The sequence below is a fragment of the Macaca nemestrina genome, chromosome 9 (genome assembly GCF_043159975.1).
Source record: "Macaca nemestrina isolate mMacNem1 chromosome 9, mMacNem.hap1, whole genome shotgun sequence".
Classification (NCBI taxonomy): Eukaryota; Metazoa; Chordata; class Mammalia; order Primates; family Cercopithecidae; genus Macaca; species Macaca nemestrina.
Window position 1 is genome coordinate 35550450 of NC_092133.1, and position 21139 is coordinate 35571588.

Here is a 21139-nt window from a genome sequence, read left to right on the forward strand (position 1 = left end):
CACACCTTGCTCTACAGCATACCTGACCATTAGAAGTATTAGACATACCTCCATATGTCTAGCTGTTATCATATCAAGAAACAGGCCAGCTGGGATGATAGCCAAAAACCTTTGGTTGGAAAGGTTTCAAGGTAGGCAGGCACTCACTCTGGTTTAGCACTCAATAAAGTATGTTTGGAGCAATAAAAATAATAAACCAGAAGTCATCAAAGGGTTATTAATGTTGCTGGATTTATGACATCTTTTAATAACATTATCACTATTACATTTTCTAAAACTCAAAGCAGAAGAGCCCATAGTTTTGCAGTTGGATCTGCTACTTGCATCCTCAATTTCCTTCCTTCCTGCTCTTATTTATGCTCATTCCTCAACACAGACTCTACTCTCTTCCAAGTACCTCCAAACATAAGTCAAACACAACAACCAGACACTGTCCAACTTCAGCTTAAAATACTGTATTATCTGTTTTCTTCCCAATCCCAGCTTTAGGTCATCCCAATGTCCTTTTTAACTATATTACTATGCTCCTCAAAATACTGAGTTGTTGCCTAAATTATTTTACACCTACTCTAAACACTGCAAAGACCTGAAAAACTGAGTTGTACACCTGAACTCCCCCTCTTCCAATACACAAGCCATATCCATAAGCTACCCCACCGAATCCAAGTTCCAGCCCCTGATGTTTTGAAAGCCCCTGGAGGCCACCCTAAAAAGACAGAGTCCCCAACTCTGCCCTATCAACTCCATCCATTGGATAAATATTTACTGAGTACTACACCATGTGTAAAAGGCCATGAGAGCCATGCTTTTCTTTTGGAAGAAGCTGTTCATCTCTCCTCCATGTTCATGTGCTCTCTATTCCTCATGCAGTCCTTTCACCAATTCTTGCAAACACTGTTTCTTTTCTCAGTCTAAAGCCTTCTCTCAATGCTTTAATTCTTAGTAACATCTCCATATTCACCTAGCTTCCCACCTTATTATTATTTCTTAACCTGATTTGGATCTCAAACCTCTACTGAACAGTATGTTTCTAATTATGGGCTGACAGTCATTTGTAGTTCCCCACTCACATTCTCATATAGATTTAAGTGTATTACCTTTGAGCAGTAGTTCTCAAGCTTTATGTGCATCAGAATCACCTGAAAAAGTTGTAAATAGTTTGCTGGGCTAAATAAATTGCATTTCTGACAAGTTCCCAGATGACACTCATGCTGCTGATCTAGGGACCATACTTTGGAAATCACTGCCTTTGAGAATCTGATGAAAGCTATGAAAAAACGCACATACGTACATATAATTTTGCATGTGATTTCAAGGGGCTCATGGACGCTCACTCATAGATATTCTCTGCTCTATATTTTGTTCTGAGGAATGTTTAAGATACAGTGTTTCCTGACCTGACTGTAGGATGTGCTCGTTTGTGGTACAGGGAAATTCGTTCTCTGCAAACACCTCCCATGAACGAGGTGGGATGCTTGGTATTGGAAAGTCAGTTCTGTCCAATGAGCTGCCCTCTTCAGTATCATGTGGCTCGTTTACAGGCATGTGATAATTTTTCTGTACTTCTAGCTTAATTCTCAGAAACAAAAGACTCATCACTTAGTAATTCAAAAGGGTCTTTGGAATGCCTCAAAAGAAACCCTTTAGGTGAGGAAATGGTATCGTAGAAAGAACATAAACATTGGATTAAGAGAGAACTAGACTGAAATCTTGATTCCGCCTTTCCTAAAGGTGTGACCACCAAGCTTCAACTTCCTCATTTATAAAACTGGTGCTCTTATAGGAAAAGAATTTTTTCCCTTCCAGGCAAAGGTTATGTGAACCAACTACAGGGAATGAAAGAGGGAGTGGTTCTACTAGTTAAAACCAGTGATTCTTATTTATGGTAAGGAATTTAAATGTTGGACACAGAGTAAACATTTAAATTAAGAAAACAAAAAGACTGAACTAATTTCTAAGATGCCTCAAATCTAACATTTATTTATGAATTCTAATTGGCCAGCATATCATTATTCACTTACATTTTCTATTTATGTTAAATAGCTAATTCATTCTTCAATTTAACCCAGTATAAACTCCTTAAAAAACAATGATACTTTCTTGTATTTTACCTTTCCTTTCTCTACTTCCTTCCCTCTACAGTGTCTAACATTCCAACATCCACAAGAAAATAAAATATAAATAACAATAGTAATAAATTATTCTCCTTCCCTTAAATAGGCCCATGTAAAAGATACCTTGTTAAAACAGAAAAACCTTTTTGAAGAAGTTTTCCTTTGTATTTCCTCAACAGATAGCCAAAATCCATTAAATTCATCTTTATTCAATAAGATCTCCCAGGGCTTGGCTATTATAAATATAGCTCAATGCTGTATATTTTATTTTTTAAAGATCTATCAGATATTCTCTTCTCAATCTACAAGTCTATTAGTTTATTGCAGGAACTCTCAAATATCAGTGAATGTGCATCAATGTCTATCAATATTACCACTGAAATCCTAATTTATAAACTGTCTAAGCATCAAGCAATTTCAATTAAACATACCTCTTGTAGAAGACGTGGATCCAGGCAGTCACCATCATCGTTAAACATAGATTCCCAGCTCTCCTCAGTGGCAGTAATTCCCTCTGTGTGAGAAGTTTCATTTGCTTTTGGTTCAATGGATGTTTCCACAGATAATGATTCCCTATCAGGAAAAGATACACCAAATTCTACATTCTCTGAGACATCTTGCTCTTTTGTTTTGAACTCTTTGGCAGTTCTTAGTTCGTGCGATGCTTCTGTTGTATCACCAGCACTACCCAGATCAATGCCCACGGCACTGTCTGAAAGTACTTTTGTCCCATTTAACATACTGAGTTCAGAGTCCAAAAAAGTGTTATAATTACTACCAGCAATCTTTTTTATAGGTAAGGAGGAAGCACAATCTGACAAGCTCTCTATCAACTTTCCTGTTGACTCTGTAAAACAAGATGAAATACTCTCAGCATAAATACCTGAGCAAGCAGTCAGGTTGCTGAAATTTTCAGTGTCATTCCCACTTCCAGCTACATGAAGAGGGATTGCATCTGCACTCATTCCTATAAACTTTGAGAAACTTCGTGTATTATTAGAGATCTCATCAGCTATTCTAACTGCAACTACATAAGAGCTATCAACAGTTACATGATCACTACAGGACGTAACTGTGGTGTCCATCATACATGCTTTATTGGTAATGTCACCTACATTCTTAAATTCATTACCTCTATGTGTTTCATGAGCAAAGACAGTTGTATCAGGAGGTTCGTGTTTTACATGTAACTCATCAGCAGTAATGTCATTCTTCTCACATTCTCTAATCATCACTGGACTAACAGTGTCATTTGTGCTCTCTGACAGAGAGATGTGACCCATAGTTTCAGGAATGGAATCTGTATCTTTTTGATCTAAGATGAAACCTGTACTATTGGCTATACCACCTACATTCTCAGCTTCAAAATCTATGCAAGTTTGATCAAACACACCATCTGGACTTCCAGGAACAGAAGTAGTGGTGATGCCTCCGCTGCTGGGCTTCAATATTCCATCTGATGTTTGCATGCTTTGTTGCACAATTTCAGAATCAGAGCTTAGTTTTATTGGTACAATCATATTCTCAGATTTCATGACAGAACTAAAAACTCTAGGAAACTCATATAGTATCTCCAAAACCTTGGTATTAGTTTCAATTCTGCCTTCCAAATCTTTGTGTTCAAATGTTTCCCCATCAGGTTCATGCCTACTGAAGTCACAGAATTCCAGATTTTGGAATGGTTTGCTTGGAACCTGAGCCTCACTGATTTCTGAACAGGCCTGTGATAGAAGTATCCTCTCATGTCCTGTCACATCTGTAGTTTCAACTTCCAAACACTCCACTTTCTTTGGTTTACAATGTCTCTGTAAAGGTGCATTAGTTATAACCCCAGCATTTGGGGCTCCCTGCTGATGTCCTTGTGATAATACTTCTTTGGATTCAGTGGTTCCTCTCTTAGAACAAACTCTATTTGTTTTTTGAAGGCATGTGTCCTTTCTTAATTTTGTTGAAGATTTTTTTCCTTCTCTACAGTTATGCTCCTTTCTATCAGGATTGATACCTAGTCTTCGAGCCTCTGGTTTGTCTCTAAAGACTTCTTTTTGGGAGAGAGAGCTTTCTTTTTGCTTTTCTTTCACCACAGAGTTAGGTGAACCACAGCTTTCTTCTTCATCACCTGTCCTAAGGAGTACTGCACCCCTTCGAGCTTTAGGTACATAAAGTGCCATGTCAGGCCTTCTGGCTCGAACTCTGCATCTCTCTGCTTCTTGCTGCATGGCATCAACACAATCTGCAAGAGAAGAATGATTTAATTATCAGACACTAATTACAATGTATTGAACCAAAGATTTTCTTTTTTCTTTTTGAGACAGAGTCTCACTCTGTCACCCAGGCTAGAGTGCAATGAAGAGATCTCAGCTCACTATAACCTCTGCCCTCCCAGGCTCAAGTGATCCTTCTACCTCTGCCTCCCGAGTAGCTGGGACCACAGACACATGCCACCGTGCCTGGCTTTGTGGTTCTGTTTGTTTGTTTTTGTATTTCTGGTAGAGATGGGGTTTCGCCATGTTGCCTAGACTGGTCTCAAGCCCAGGCTGAGCTCAAGGCAATCCACCCACCTCAGTCTCCCAAAGTGCTGGGAGTACAGGCATGAACCACTGTGCCCAGTCTTTTTTTTTTCCTTTAATTTTTTGTTTTTGTTCAACATAAATATATATGCACATAAAGTGATTTTTGAGAGTAACTTGAATGTTGGCTAGAAAATGAAATGACTTATCAGAGAATGCTTTCTAGAAGATGTTGCTTTTGATTTAATATTTTTTAGAAAAGAGAAAGTAGTGAAAAAGAGAAAAGTATTATTCTATTAATACCATTTAGTCAAGTGACTTGCCATGAATTTCCCTTGCTTCCAGCAGTAATAAAACAGATCTGGCTAGGATGAAGGAGGGTAGAAGACGGAGGAAACTGTGATGAGACAATTCACTCTAGTAACTTCCTGACAACCTCCACTATGGTAGCTCAATGGAATTTAACAAGAAGAAATATAACAAAAGTTAAACCTTTATCTACTATCTACTAAATACAACAAAATGTGCTAGGGAATTTCATATTGAATTATTCTTTTAATTTTCAAAATAATGCTATGAAGTAGGGATAAGTTTGTCCAGGACAGAGTAAGGAGGTGCAATACACAACAGAGAAACACTCACATACATGCAGATGCACCCACTGTTAACATTTCACAACATACATTTCAAAAGGAGATAATGAGAAGGTAGAGAGGAAAAAAGGCTAACACATCCTGTCCACTCTATTCCAGACCCCTAAAATTTCACCTGGTCCAGAATACTTCCTTGGTGAAAAAGCTCTATTCTCATGGCACAGGTTATTTTCCTTTCAGCCCAAGTAATACCGTGGCCCTGATCATTAAGTATCTCCAGTGATTATCTTGTTCTTTTTCTCTTTTGATATCTTAGTTAATATCTAGCCCAACATTCTTCATGTATTTTATATATTCCATTTGAGGAAGAATATGACCTTAACATTTAGCCATGCCAGGATTTTTCAAAAAACGCCTAATTACTGATTTTTCAAAAAATGCCACACTAAGTACTGAAGTGTGTTTCATAGGAAGGGATACCAGAGACATAGCACACCTGGATTACAGTAAATAAAACAACTGACAAAATATATCATAATGAACTTCTGGATATGAAATGGGGATTACTTAGCAAAACTGGTAAGTGGACTCACAAAAGATTAAACAACAAAAAATAATGGGTAGAAATGAATTTAGAGATTAAAGGATTATATAGCCCTTTGAAATTCAACATTTTATACAATAATTTAGATGTAAACAATAAACAGAGTGCTTATCAAATCTGCAACTGACATAAAAATGACAGAATACCAAAAATTAAAAAATTAAAATTCAGTATCATTTCTATAATCTGAAATGCTGTACTGAAAGCAATATGAAGGTATAAAACAGTAAACGCAAGGATCTCTTTTGGAGTTTTTTTTTTTTTTTTTTTAAAGAATCAAACAGAAGACAGAAGACGTGACTTCTGTACAATTTGCATAAAGAAAGACCTAAAGGCTTTTATTTTGTTCACAAGGTCAATAAAAGCCCCAAAATAGTGACGTGATGTTTTAAAAAGGCAACACACTCTTAGATTACAGAGTTTAGAAAATATGTCACACAGTGTAGAGCTAAAAGAACTAAAGGTATAACTCTTGCCCAAAGAGCCCAAAAAACCACAGCTAACTTTATACCTGAAAGATTGGCCGCTCTATAAAAGACACAAAATTTCTTGTTTATGTTTCTATGTTTCTCCAGAAGTCAGTACCAGAACCAAATGTTAGAAATAAAAGGAAAACAAAATTTAGTTCAATGTAGGAAAGAATTCTACTTCTAGATTTCTCCAATGTTATTATCAGAAAATGAGCTTTATCTCTAGCAGAATTTAGATAAAGGCTGGATGACTGACATATACTAGAGAAACTCTAAATTCTATGATTCTATTTCTAATCTGCAATAGACCTATCAAAGGCCTCAAATTATCTACTTTAAAATTATTATGTGCCACAGTTAATGACTTTACAAATTCAACCTTTTTTTCTTAAATAATGCTCACATACGGTCATACTACTACTTCCTGTAGCTGAAAATCAGTATAATAAATTTGTATTACTATCTATTTTCTACAAAAGCAATGATTTCAACTGTGCCATGACTAGCAGTGTGCTGGCAAATATTCAGCAATCAGCTTCCCAAGTGGCCTTCGTAGTATTACTTGATGTTTTTCTTTATGTCATTGATGTCAATGATATGAGTGACTTCTTAGCTGAAGTAATCATTTTTTAATAATGGAAGAACATATACTTTTTTTTAGTTACAACATAATAGCTAAAGGCATGATACATTTTTATTAGCAGCATTCTCTCTCTCACTTTAAGTACAATCAAGAAATAATAAATAAAGTCCTATTTATGGCATTTGACAATCTCTGTAGTGTAAATATTCTTGCCATAGCTAATTTCTAGTTATCACTATGACATTACCAAACACAGAGTTGGGGGGAAAAATGTACAAAGGCACACCATTATAAGTATTTCAACCAGAGATAGGATATACTTACATAAATAACTTCAAAAGCATAGATCATAATAAAATGTAGTAAATAATTAGGAAGTGAGGAGTTTGGAGTATTTATTAGCTTTTAAAAATGTAATTTTAACAGTAAGCCTATGTTCTTTAGTTTTTAATAATAGCTGTGTTTAACAATCAGTTTGAAGAATTCCTAAAATTTTAACCATCAGTTCTCAGGCCAGTAGGAGACACTCCAATCCACCACTATGCCCATTCTTTCGTAACTCACAGACACAAAAAAGGAGAAGCATCCCCATTCTTGTGGACTGTCAAGATACCGTAGTCCCCACTCTTACCTGCGCAGGGGATATGTACCAAGATCCCCAATGGATGGCTGGACCATGGATAGTACCAAACCCCATATATATTGTCTTTTTCTACACATACATACCTATGATAAATTTCAATTTATAAATTAGGCACAGGAAAAGATTAACAATAACTAATAATAAAACAGAACAAGTATAATATGTAATATTGTTACATATAATATATAAAAGTTACATGAATGTGGTCTCTCAAAGTATATTATAGTATGCAATATTTTCACACCATGGATGACTACAGGAACTGAAACTATGGAAAGCAAAACCGTGGAAAAGAGGAGAACGCTATACTGCCAATTTAATTTAAAGCCTTGTTGCATTTTTATGAATTTCTTTTGCAACTATAGGCATGAAAGGCTTTTCACATTGGGAGTGGGGCTGCCTGCCATACAATTTTTAAAAATGTACCTTGGATTAAACTTTTCCCACCCTGCTACCTGCTATTAGCACTTGATATTCTCTCTCTCTCTCTTTTTTTGAGATGGAGTTTCGCTCTTGTTGCCCAGGCTGGAGTGCAATGGCGCGATCTTGGCTCTCCACAACCTCTGCCTCTTGGGTTCAAGCTATTCTCCTGCCTCAGCCTCCCAAGTACCTGGGGTTACAGGTGCCCACCACCATGCCCGGCTAATTTTGTATTTTTAGTAGAGATGGGGTTTCTCTATGTTAGTCAGGCTGGTCTCAAACTCCCGACCTCAGGTGATCCGCCCGCCTCGGCCTCCCGAAGTGCTAGAATTACAGGTGTAAGCCACTGTACCGTGCCGGTATTTTCTCTCTTTTAACACAGTTTTAACTTTTTTACAATGTTCTAAGTGCTTTTTATCCATCTAATTTGCTTCCTAACTAGACAGAATCCATTATTTGGGGTGCATTTTGCAGCTAATTTATCCTTGAAGGACCATCAGCATGCACTCTGTTCAAAAAAATTACACTTTCTAAAGGGGATAAAAATTCAGATTCCTTCATAATGGAGGTCAGTCAATTGCTAACGCATGCCTTTAAAATATTTTAGGCCAAATCATTTTTTTATATTATACTGTTGAACACTGGGATCATACCTGAGCACCTGTCCAATTGCTTCTACAGTTTCCAAGGCTCCCTGAGAGAAAATATTGGTAACTTCCTTTAAGTACCTCTCTGATCCATCTTCATGAGAAATTGAACAAGCACAAAACAAATTGAGCTTTCGTATTTTCACAACAGAACGTCAACGGTGTTTGTCCCATATTTGGTGTCTAAAACATATGGATCCCTCTTCAATCAACAACTGAGTACTGGCACTTAAGGCACTCACTGGGTAATTCAACCATGAATTGATTTAATCCAGTATTCACCAAAGACTCACATGAGACATCTGATATTTGAGAGAAACTGCCTAATGGGCATACTAACTATTCATTCTTCTAGAACAAATTTGGTATTTGTTAGTTCATCAGAATGCACCATAGCTAAACTATATATATTGTCTTAACATTTTATCTGGGAATAATTTCATACCTATAGATGTTACAAAAGTAAAAATAATACAAATAGTACCCTTACACTGTTTACCCATATTCACCAATGGTTAATATTTCACCTCATTTATCATTTGCAATCATGCATATTCCTCCTCCTCTTCCTCTCTTTACATACACACACACACACACACACACACACACACACACACACACACACACACAGATGCAGTTTTTTTCCTGAATATTTTTGAGGGCAAATTACAGACATCATGGCCCTTTGCCCTAAACACTTCAAAGTATAATACATTTCCTATAAATAGGGATATTCTCTTACACAGCCACAACACAGTTATCAATGTCAGCATATTTAACACCAATAAAATACTTTCATTTAACATAAGTATTCCAATTTTGTCAAGCAATCTTGTAATGTCCTTTATAGAATATTTCCCTTTCCATACAGGATCCAGTTAGGGTCAAGTAGTCCCTTTAAGTGCCAGGTGTCTTAGGTTTCCGACCTTCTAGAACACCTCCACAGTGAAAGCTGTTACTTATGATGTTGACATTTTGGGAGAACAGCTCCCCTCCCACTCATTTTTTTTTTTCCTGCGACAGAGTCTCACTCTGTCACCCAGGCTGGAGTGCAGTGGTGCAATCTCGGCTCACTGTAACCTCCGCCTCGCAGGTTCAAGTGATTCTCCTGTCTCAGTCTCCTACGTAGCTGGGACTACAGGTGCCCACCACCACACCCGGTTCATTTTTGTACTTCTACTAGAGACAAGGTTTCACCATATTAGCCAGGCTGGTCTTGAACTCCTGACCTTGTGATCTGCCTGCCTCCGGCTCCCAAAGCGCTGGGACTACAAGTGTAAGTCACCGCACCCGGCCCCCACTCTATTTTTTAAGAGAATGCTCCTATGTAAGGCATGTCTGATGTCTTCCCGTGATGAGACTGAGGTTACACATTTTCAGTCAGAACACTTTATGGTGGTGATGTGTCCTTAGGGCATCACATCTTGAGGCACATGATTTCTGCCTGTCCTTCAGTGATGCTCTTAACTTTGATCATCCAGTCCAAGTATTGTCCGATTTTTCTACTGTATAATTACTACGTATTTTCTCCCTTGCAATTAATAAGCAGTGTGTGGGGTAGTACTTTAAAAGCATGCAAATTCTCTGCTTCCTCATCAAAACCAGGTAACATCCTAAATCTGATTATTCTTATCTGATTCCATCTTTACTATGATGGTTGCAAAACAGATGATTTTCCAACTTGAGGGGTCCCTCCACATTTACCAGTCAGGCCTTGGAATTTTTCTGAAAGCAAAAGTAAATCATTTATCTCAGCTCACTACAGATGTTAACATTCCCTAAATTAAAATTTAATGTTAAAATCTCAGCCAGAGGCATGCACCTGTAATCCGAGTTACTTGGAAGGCTGAGGTGGGAGGACAGTTTGAGGCCAGGAGTTCAAGGCTGCAGTGTGCTATTACTATGCCTGTGGATGAACAACCACTGCACTCCAGGTTGGGAAAGGTAGCGAGAGCCCGTCTCTTTTTTAAAAAAAAAAACTAAAATCTTATCTTTCATAGTCATTGGTCAATATAGAAAATATCTATCTGAAAAACATTTCCTAACTTTTGCAAAATCAAAGCTAAAGGCAACTATCATCTTTCCAGTGTCTCACTTATAAAACAAAGGAAAGAAAGCATGTCTCTGAGACAAAGTCACATAGTTCCTTTACCAGACATAGCATAACATACGTCCCATTCTGCTTTCTTTTCTAGAAAACACAGAATTAAGTTTGGTGTTCAAATGCAATGACTAGTCCATCTCAGGTGTCTGGTAATATTTGCTTCTCTGTCCCTTTATAAAGTCATCTCCAATTCCTTTGGGAAGGAGGCAAGGCACATGGGAGGGTATGGAAGGAAAACAATTTTGTGGAAAATACTTAGACAATATATTTATTTCAAATCTATTTTCTGAATAGTATCTTTAAGTTTTATCAACTTAAAGTTGTTTGAATGATGATATATTCTTTGGAATTACAAAATGTCTCAAATGAGGAATTCAGTATATTGAGTTCTAATCCTGGCATCCTCTTCAAATGATATGCAAAAAATTATGCGACAGAAAGATATTTATATAAAGCATACACTACCAGACCATTACCAGACCATTACAATTCTCATACATTTAAATGCCAATGCAAATATCTTGAATGTTAAGATTCAACAGACAGGCTTTTAATTCAAGATGACAGATTAAGCACACAAGTAAACCCCCCTAAAATGGATCCACATCTACATGGAATTCATTTTATAATAAATGTGGCACTTCAAATCAGTGGAAAAACATGGAACATTCAATGCCAGGACAAATGGCTGGCTGTTCATTTGGCTTGTCAATATTGAGGGGTTTGCATGTATATTCAAATGAGACTGGTCTATGATTTTCCCTCCCAGTACTGGGAGTTATATGATTGGGTTACCAAGGTTACTGCAAGACACACTATGTAAGTTAAAGATTTATAAAATAAGGCTGGGTGGGCTTACTGTTGGTAGAATTCCTTGGCAGCACTGTCTGGGACTCATACTTTTTGGTGAAGATGTTTAAAAATGATTCGTTTTCTAAGGTCTATTCCAGTTTCTCTTTCTTCTTCTAGAAAATCTGCCTTTGACCTAGCTTTTCAAATTTATTGATATAAAAGTTATTCACAATAATTTCTTGTTGTTGCTTTATCTCTGCTATATGTCCCCTTTTTTGTGCTTAATATTATTTATTTGGACTTTCTTCCTTTTGTGTTGAGCAGTCCCGACAGAAGTCTACTTTGTAAGTCTTCAATGGGCCAGATTCTATACTACAAAAGTTACTGCTCCAAGCCTTAGTTTACTTAATGCATAAAATGGGGATAATAACAGACTTATAGGCACACTGAGCAGATTACCTAAAAATACACGTGTACAGAAATTTGCCAGGCATGGTAAAAGTCTCCATAAAAGTCAGCTATTACTACTTAAATGGACATTGAATCCCTTAAGTTACAAGTTTGCGGAGGGAGTCAAGGCCCTTATGATACATCAGTATTCTTAATGTCCCCTGATATCTGTTTCTACTAGACACTAACACCTACTGCAACCATGTTTCCTGGTTTTGTTTATCAATTTCTCACTAATGGCCTAATGCTGTAAATAACCAATTATACAAAGTAAATACAATGCAACTCAGTTGTAATGTGGAAATACAAACTCTCAAAAGAATGCAGGATTTCATAAAGTCTACGAAAATAATATTAGAAAATGCTCATCTCACAGCAAAATCCTTGGATTCTGACAGAATCAAACCACTCAACAACTAAAGATAGGACAATTCACTCAACAACTAAAGAAGGACAATGACAATAAGAATTAAGAAAGGGGTAAGAAAATATCTTGAGAAACTGGTGAAACCCTCAAGAGTTTTGATAAAACTGATGTACAACTCTATTTTATATAACAAATGCTAGATAAATGAAACACAAAATGAAGGATGCTATCAGACAATTATACAATTTTACTGGAAAAATTATGCCAAGAAGGTATCACATCATTCTTTGTTAATTCTGAGAATTAGCATAGCTGCAGTTACAATTTAAATTTTGTTAAACATATAGAAAAATACATATACTAAAATGTTTTCATTTCTGAATACTGTCCCTAACAAATCTTTTTCATTAATAACTAATAAATCTTGTCTCCATTTTTAATAGGTTTACTTTTAAGAGGTATTTTCCAAATACTAATTTTCTCAATTAGCAAGAATTTCTCTTAAGTGTATATTCCTAACGAGGAAAAAAAAGCTATTATCTAAACTGCTAACACTGATTACAACTGGGAGAGCAGGAACTGAAAGAGGAAAAAGAATTATAAAGAATTATTATCTTTTTATACAACATATGCCACAGTATTGTTTAAATGTGTTACAAAAAGAACAGGCAGTACTCTTGTAATTAAAACAAAATCACTAAAATTTAAAGATAAGCTATTGTTTTAGCCATAATAGGACATTACTATAAACGTGTAAGAGAAAGCAAAGGCAATGAATATTGATAAGCAGATATTTATTGGACAAAATTACTGTAAGCAGGAAAAGGATGACAGGACAAAAGAAGAAACTCTTTAATATACTCAGGAAAATGTAACAAGCAGCACATGAATTACTCCATGTTGGACAGATACTCTCAAATGCTGCAGAATGCCGAGCAACCTCTACTTTTTAGTTTAAGAATGATCTAGGACTATACTGTCCAATTAGTCACAAGTAGCTATCAAGCACTTGAAGTGTAGTTAGTCTAAACTGATGTGCTGTGCATATAAAATACACTTGGATTTCAAAGACTTTGTACAAAAAAATACAAATTGTCTATTCCTTTTATACTCATTATACGTTGAAATGATACTATTTTGGATATACTGCTTTAAATAAAACATTAAAATTAACTTCATTTGTTTACTTTTGTACTTTTTAAAGTGGCTTCTAGAGAATTTAGAATCACATATGTGGTTCACATTTGTGGTCCACATTAAATAATGCACTGGTCTAAGATCTTGCCATATCCCTAATGCCACAGGACAAATACAATCTGCTTTTCTCCTTCTGTTTTGTTGGCTTCAGCAGCATGGGAACATACCAAATCAAGAAATCAACTAAACCATGAATGTACAGATAAGCTTATCTGCATACAAACACTTTAGTTCATAATGATTTTTTTAAAGGATCCAAAGAAGTAAAGTCTACTCATGTTCCATAAATCAGAAAACAAAACCAATTAGATAACAATCTGAGAGGTAAAAGTCAGCTCCAACAAATTTAGGAGCATTTTTCCCAACTTGTTATTTTTTTTTCCCCTGAAAATCAAGGCTTTTTATGTATGTTTGAAACTGTGGAAGGCCCTAAATTTCAAATCATTTATTTGCATATTAAAAAAAGAACTTCTTTGGTTTCACTACACTACCAAGAGCATTCTCTCTTCTCTTTGGTCTCCTTACAAACTGGCAAAACTAAGAGATGTCCTGGTCCTTCCATTCAGCAGTGTATATGTCCGTTTGTAAAGGAATGGAAGTACCTTAAAGACAAATTTAGTATGTTTGTAATTAGGTGTAGTATTAAAAATTATATTAAGTGATACAAGTAAACCATAAGATTTCTGAGCACTAAGATAATTATATACTTCTAAATTCTAGCCATCCTCTCAAAAAAAAAAAAAAAATTCACTGCTCTCCTCTCCGCAACTTCATAGTTTGGTGAACAGTATCACTGTCAGCCCAGTTGTTCAAGCCAAAACCCAGGAAGTCACTACCCCTGATATTTCAATCAATTACCAAGTCCTATTCATCTGCCTCTACACTGCTTGCAGTGACTTTCTAAAATACCAATCAGATTCTCCTGTTCATTTCTCTGTTCAAAATTCTTCAGTGGTTTTTCACACACAAGCTTTTTTGCATAGCAAATACAATCCTACATAATTTAGCTCTATTGCCACTCCCAAAACTTCTTATCTGCCCAGTCTCATCTCTGGCTATTCCTAATTTCAGACTTTATATTCCATCAATTCCAACTTCTGGTAGTACCAGACACATGCCCAGCTGACCTCTCATACCTCTGTGGTTTGAAGCATACTATTTCCTCAGTTGGATGTCTGCCTGATAGTCTCCTATTTATCCTTCAAGTCTCACATGAAAGGTTACCTTTTCTGTAACTTCATTACTGACTCTCCTTAATAGTCTAAGCTCCTTCCTATAAGTTTCCACTATACACACATCTTTACATACATACACTTTCATTAAAGCAATTAACATATTGCTTTATAGTTAGTTGTTTGCACATCTGCCTCTCTTCTTCAGTGTAGAGTTAGTGTCTTTTTGTCTTCGTATCTACAATGCCATAGCACTGCATTTGGCACTAAATAAATATCATTTATTTATATCACTAAATATTCATTCATTCCACAAATATTTATTAACTACTATGTGCCAAGTCCCATCTCAGGCATTGGGAACACAGTAATGAACAAAGCTCCTGGCCTCATGGAGCTTACTACTGAAGACAATCAATCAACATTTAAACATATCTTATAATGTATAAGGCTACAGAGTAAAATGGAACAGAGATGAAAATACAGAAAACACAGGGAAGACCATGTTGTAAAGTGAGGAAGACCACTCTGAGGAGTTAACACCTGAGCTGATGCTTAAACTGAGTCAGAGAGACACATAAATTATCAGGGAAAAGAGAGATCCAGGAAAAAGAATGAACATGTGCAAAAGCTCTGAGGCAGGACAATTTTGGCATGGACAAGAAGTAACAGGAAAACAAGTGTGGTATCAGCAGAACAGGAAGGGGTGGAGAGGCTGGGTATGGTGGCTCGCATCTGTAATCCCAGCACTTTGGGAGGCCGAGGCGGGTGGGTCACCTGAGGTCAGGAGTTCAAGGCCAGCCAGGCCAACATGGTGAAACCTCTGCTCTACTAAAAATACGAAAAATTAGTCGGACATGGTGGCACACACCTGTAATCCCAGCTACTTGGGAGGTAGGAGAATCACTTGAACCTGGGAGGTGGAGGTTGCAGTGAGCTGAGATTGCGCCAATGCACTCCAGCCTGGATGACAGAGTAAGAGCCTGTCTCAAGAGAAAAAAAAAGGGCGGAGAAGTCAGTAAGAGAGCTAAGGGACAGAATGAGTAGTGGCTAGTAGGTTATGTCAAGAGCTTTGGATTTTATTTCAGAGTGCTGGGGAATTATTGGAAGGTTTCAACATGATCCGACTTACTTTTGCTAAAGATCATTCTAGCTAATATGTGAGTACAGGGGAACAAGAGTAGAAGGAAGGAGACCTGTTAGGAAATTATTGCAGCACATCTAGGGTGGTAGCAGAGAAGGTCATAAGAAGTGGTCAGATTAATCATAGAATCTGAAAGCAAAGCTAACAAAACTTGATGGACTGATGGTATGAGATATGAAAGGAAGGGAGGAGAAACCCTTTCTCTACAAAAAACTACAAAATTTAGTTGGACATGGTAGCATGTGCCTTACAGTCCCAGCTACTCAGGAGGCTGAGGTGGTGGAACACCTGAACCCAGCAGGTTGAGGTTTCAACCCTATCTCACATAAATAAGTACAAATAAAATAAGATAAATGCTGTTGGAAGACCAAGTAGGACGAACTCAGAGTTTCTACTGGATTAGCAAGATGGGGTTGTTGGTAACACTGGAATGCTTCATGGAACTGGGGAGATAAACATCCCACTGGAACAGGCTAGGAAGCAAGTATGAGGGGAGGAAGACTAATCCAATAGGAAGGTAAAAACTGATGAGGTAAATGGGAGATAAATCGGTTAACTGTAATAAAGGCACAGATAAAAAAAATTTTAAAACCTGGAACAAAAAGTGAGCAACTATGAGATTAGAAATTCTAACAATACCTGCTTTGTCATACCTTTATTAGAAATGCAAGGGTAGTATTAAGTAGAATATAGTATTTTGCACTCCTCTATTATTCACCACATGTCAATTAAAGCACCTTGAGACTCAGTATTTATACACAAATAAAGGTCACATATTCAAAATCTTCCTTAAAAGCTATTCTTGACTTAGCAAAGTTCAGTATTAAAGCCTGGACAAAATCAGTTCTCCAGTCATTTGAATTCAGTCTAAGGAACACATATTTAAATAAACTCTGCTTCTTTAGCAACAGCCAGTATACAGTTTTAGAGTACTGGCTCACTTTATGGATGTAGCAGCTAATATTTACTGATGAATTTTTATACAGTGCTTAGTGTTCTGATGACGAAACTAGATACAAAGTTATTTTACTTGGTCACTACAGGCTACTTGAAGAATGAGGTCTCCAAGTCAAAAAAGATGGGGTTTAACAGGGTACAGTTTTAAAAATAATAGATGGCTCAAAGGTCTACAATGGAAGGTATAATCTACTTTTAGGAAAAGTTTTAACAATATAAAGCTAACAAAAAAAGGGTTTGTTTGTTTGTTTTTGTATTTTAATTCAAAAGGACTTTACAATAAACCTAAAAGCAAAAACTAAAAATCTGTATTCTTATTCCAGAGAAAACCACTGATAACATTTTGTTTTGTATGCTTATTGACCTTTTGTGCATTTTCTGTAGTTAAAAAAACCATAAATTTACCTCTTCACAATTTTCAAGTGTATAGCACAGTATTTTAACTACATGCACATTGTTGTACAACAGATCACTAGCACTTTTTCATCTTACATGACTGAAACTCTACACTCACTGAATAATTCCTCGTTTCCTTGGCAACCACCATTCTAGCTTCTGTTTCTGTGAGTTTAATTCCTTTAGATACCTCATATTAGTGAAATTATGCAAGTATTCATCTTTTTGTGATTGGGTTATTTCACTTAGCAAAATGTCCTGAAGGTTCAACCAGAGGCAGCATGACAAGAATTTCTTCCTTATAAGGTTGAATGATACTCTGTTTTATGTATATATTGTATTTTCTTTATCCATTCATCCACTGATGGACACTTAGGTTCCACATCTTGATTACTGTGAATAATGCTGCACTGAACATAAGAGTGCAGATGTATCTTTAACATCCTAATCTCATTCCCTCTGAATATATACCCAGTAGTGGGACTGCTGGATTATATAATAGTTCTATTTTTAATTTCAGGAAGAATTTCCATACATTTTCCATAGGAGCTGTGTCACTACAATTCTACCAACAGTGTGCAAGGGTTCCAATTCCTCTACATCCTTGTCAACACTTGTTATTATTTGTTTCTTCTTTGATGGTGGCCATCTTAACAGGTGTGAGATAATATCTTATTGTGGTTTTGATTTGCATCTCCCTAATGATTAGTTGTATAGAGCATCTTTTCACATGCCTGCTGGTCATGCACATATCTTCTTTGGAGAAATCTCTATTTGGGTTCTGCCCATTTTTTATTCAGATTATTTGTTACTGAGTTGTCAAGTTCTTTACATATTCTCAATATTAACCCCTTGTCTAATACATGGTTTACAAATATCTTCTCCTATTCCTTAGGCTGTGTTTACACTCTGATGATTGTTTATTTGCTGCATAGAAGATTGTTAAGTTGGATGTTTTTTACTTTTTTAGTTTTTTAAGTTGGATGTACATGTTTTTGCTGCTTTTGTTACTTGTGCTTTTGATGTCGTATCAAGAAACCACTGATAATTCCAATATCATGAAGCTTTTCCCCTGTTTTATTCTAGGACTTTCACAGTCTCAGTTCTTATATTTAATCCATTTAATCTTATATTTAATTAAAAATTTAATTTTTAATTAAATTTTGTATATGGTAAACCTCATTCTTTTGCATGTGGATATCCAGTTTTCCCAACATGATTTACTGAAGAAACTATCCTTTTTTCCATTGTGTAGTCATGGTACGCTCATCAAAGATCATTTGACTATATGTGTTTATTTCTGGGCTCTCTAGTCTGTGCCATTGGTCTATATGCCTGTTTTTATGCAAATACCACACTGTTTTGATTACTATAGCTTTGTAATACGCTATGGAATCAGGAAGTGTGAGGCCTCCAGCTTTGTTCTTCTTTCTCAAGACTGCTTTGGCTACTCAGGCTCCTTTGAGAGTCCATATGAATTTTAGGATGGTTTTATCTGTTTCTGCAAAAAACGCCATAAGGATTTTGCCAGAGATTGTTCTGACTTTGTAGATTGGACAGTATGGACATTTTAACAATATTAAGTCTTCCAATCCACGACATATTGCATCAATATTCATCAGGAATATTGGTCTTCTTGTACAGATTGAGCAGTCCTAATACGAGAATCCTAAATCCAAAATGCTCCAAAATCCGTAACTTTTTGAGCGCTTACAGTGCTCAAAGGTCATACTCAAAGGAAATGCTCATTGGAGCATTCTGAATTTTGGATTTTTGGAGTAGAGATGCTCAACCAGTAGTATTTCTCTGGCTTTAGTTTCAGCATAATAATATCAAAGGTATGTTTTTCCATTTTTTTGTATCTTTATTTCAGCAATGTTTTATAGTTTTCAATGTATGTCTTTCCCCCCGATTAAGTTTACTCTTATGTATTTTATTCTTTGTGATGCTACTGTAAATGAGATTATTTCCTTAATTGTTAGTGCACAGAAACACAACTGATTTTGGAGAGTTGACTTTGTATCCTGCAACTTGGCTGGATTTATTGGTTCTTAAAGGTTTTGCTTTTTTTTTTTTTTTTTTTTTTTTTTAAGAATCTTTAAGGTTTTATACAGGTAAAACCAAGTCATCTGTGATTAGGGATAACCTTACTTCCTCCTTTCCAATTTGGATGCTTTTTATTTATTTTTCTCGTCTAACTGCTCTAGCTAGAATTTCTATTACAATGTTGAAGAAAGTGATGAGTGGGCATTCTTGCCTTGTTCCTGATCTTAGAGGAAAAACTTCATTTTTCACTAATGATTATGTTAGCTGTGAGCTTTTCACATATTACCTTTACTATGTTGAGATAATTTCCTTCTATTCCTAGACCGTTGAGTGTTTTTATCATAAAAAGTTATGTTTTGTCAATGCTTTTACTGAATCAATTGAAATGATGTGATTTTTGTCCTCAATTGTTAATATGGTATATAATCTATATTTATTGAGTTTCATATGTTGAGCCATCCTTGCATCCCAGAGATAAATTCCACTTGGTCATAGTGTAAGATCCTTTTAATGTGTTACTGAATTCATCTTGCTAGTATTTTGCTGGAGATTTTTACAATATTCATTAGAGATATTGGCCTGTAGTTTTCTTATAGTATCTCTGGCTTTGGTATCAGGGTAATGCTGACCTCATTAAATGAGTCTGGAAGTGTTCCTTCTTCTTCCATTTTTTTTGGAAGAATTTAAGAAGAATTGGTGTCAATTCTCCTTTAAATGTCTGGTAGAATTCCCCAATGAAGCTATGTGGTCCTGGGCTTTTCTTTGCTAGGAGATTTTTTATTAGTAATGGAATTTCCTTACTGCTTATGGGTCTGCTCAGATTTTCTATTTCTTCATTATTCAGTCTTGGTAAGTTTCTAGAAATCTATAGTTTCTTTCAGGTTAGCCAATATGTTGGCATATAATTGTTCATAATAGTCATTTATGATCCTTTGTATTTCTGTGGCATCAGTTGCAATGTCTCCTTTTTCATTTCTGACTTTTAGTTGAGACTACTCTCTCTTTCCTTAGCCTAGCTAAGGGTTTGTCAATTTTACTGATCTTATGGTCTTTTCAAAATGCCAAACTATTAGTTTCTTTAATTTTTTCTATTATTTTCCTATTTTCTATTTTTTTTATTTCTGTTCTATATTATTTCCAAGACCTTCTTTTCTTAAGCTTTGTAAGACTTACCTAAAAGCACAGGTTCCTAAGCCAGTTTTTCCAATTTTTTTCCTGCATTCCATAGTAAGAAAAGCATTTCATATAATAACACAGTAAACAGACTCATACACATACGTGACTTAAAAAAAAAAAGTCCAGGCTGGGCGCAGTGGCTCACACCTGTAATCCCAGCAGTTTGGGAGGCCAAGATGGATGGATCACCTGAGGTCAGGAGTTCAAGGCCAGCTTGGCCAACGTGTGAAACCCCATTTCTACTGAAAGTACAAAAATTAGCCAGGCATAGTGGAGGGCACCTGTAATCCCAGCTACTTGGAAGGCTGAAGCAGGAGAATTGCTTGAACCCGCAAGGCAGAGGCTGCAGTGAGCCAAGATCGTGCCACTGCACTCGAGCCTGGACAATACAGTGAGACTCCATCCTTACCTTACGCCTTATACAAAAATTGATGCAAGATGGATTAAAGACTTAAATGTTAGACCTAAAACCATAAAAACTCTAGGAGAAAACCTAGGCAATACCATTCAGGACATATGCATGGGCAAGGACTTCCTGACTAAAACACCAGCAATGGCAACAAAAGCCAAAATAGACAAATGGGATCTGATTAAACTAAAGAGCTTCTGCACGGCAAAAGAAACTACCATCACAGTGAACAGGCAACCTATAGAATGGGAGAAAATTTTTGCAATCTACCCATCTGACAAAGGGATAATATCCAGAATCTACGAAGAACTCAAACAAATTTACAAGAAAAAAACAACCCCAACAAAA

At 36.2% G+C, this 21139-nt stretch overlaps 1 protein-coding gene across 5 annotated transcripts in view; it reads right to left on the reverse strand.

Annotated features, from left to right (window-relative positions):
- LOC105478430 (R3H domain and coiled-coil containing 1 like) overlaps positions 1–21139 on the reverse strand; it is a 102715-nt gene that overhangs the window by 24974 nt on the left and 56602 nt on the right. For all 5 annotated transcript variants that reach the window (XM_011735716.3, XM_011735718.2, XM_071069337.1 and 2 more), the window contains one exon: positions 2546–4344. In XM_011735716.3, the coding sequence (XP_011734018.2) occupies positions 2546–4330 (1785 nt within the window). In that variant the 5' untranslated portion in view covers positions 4331–4344. The remainder of the gene's footprint in view (positions 1–2545; positions 4345–21139) is intronic.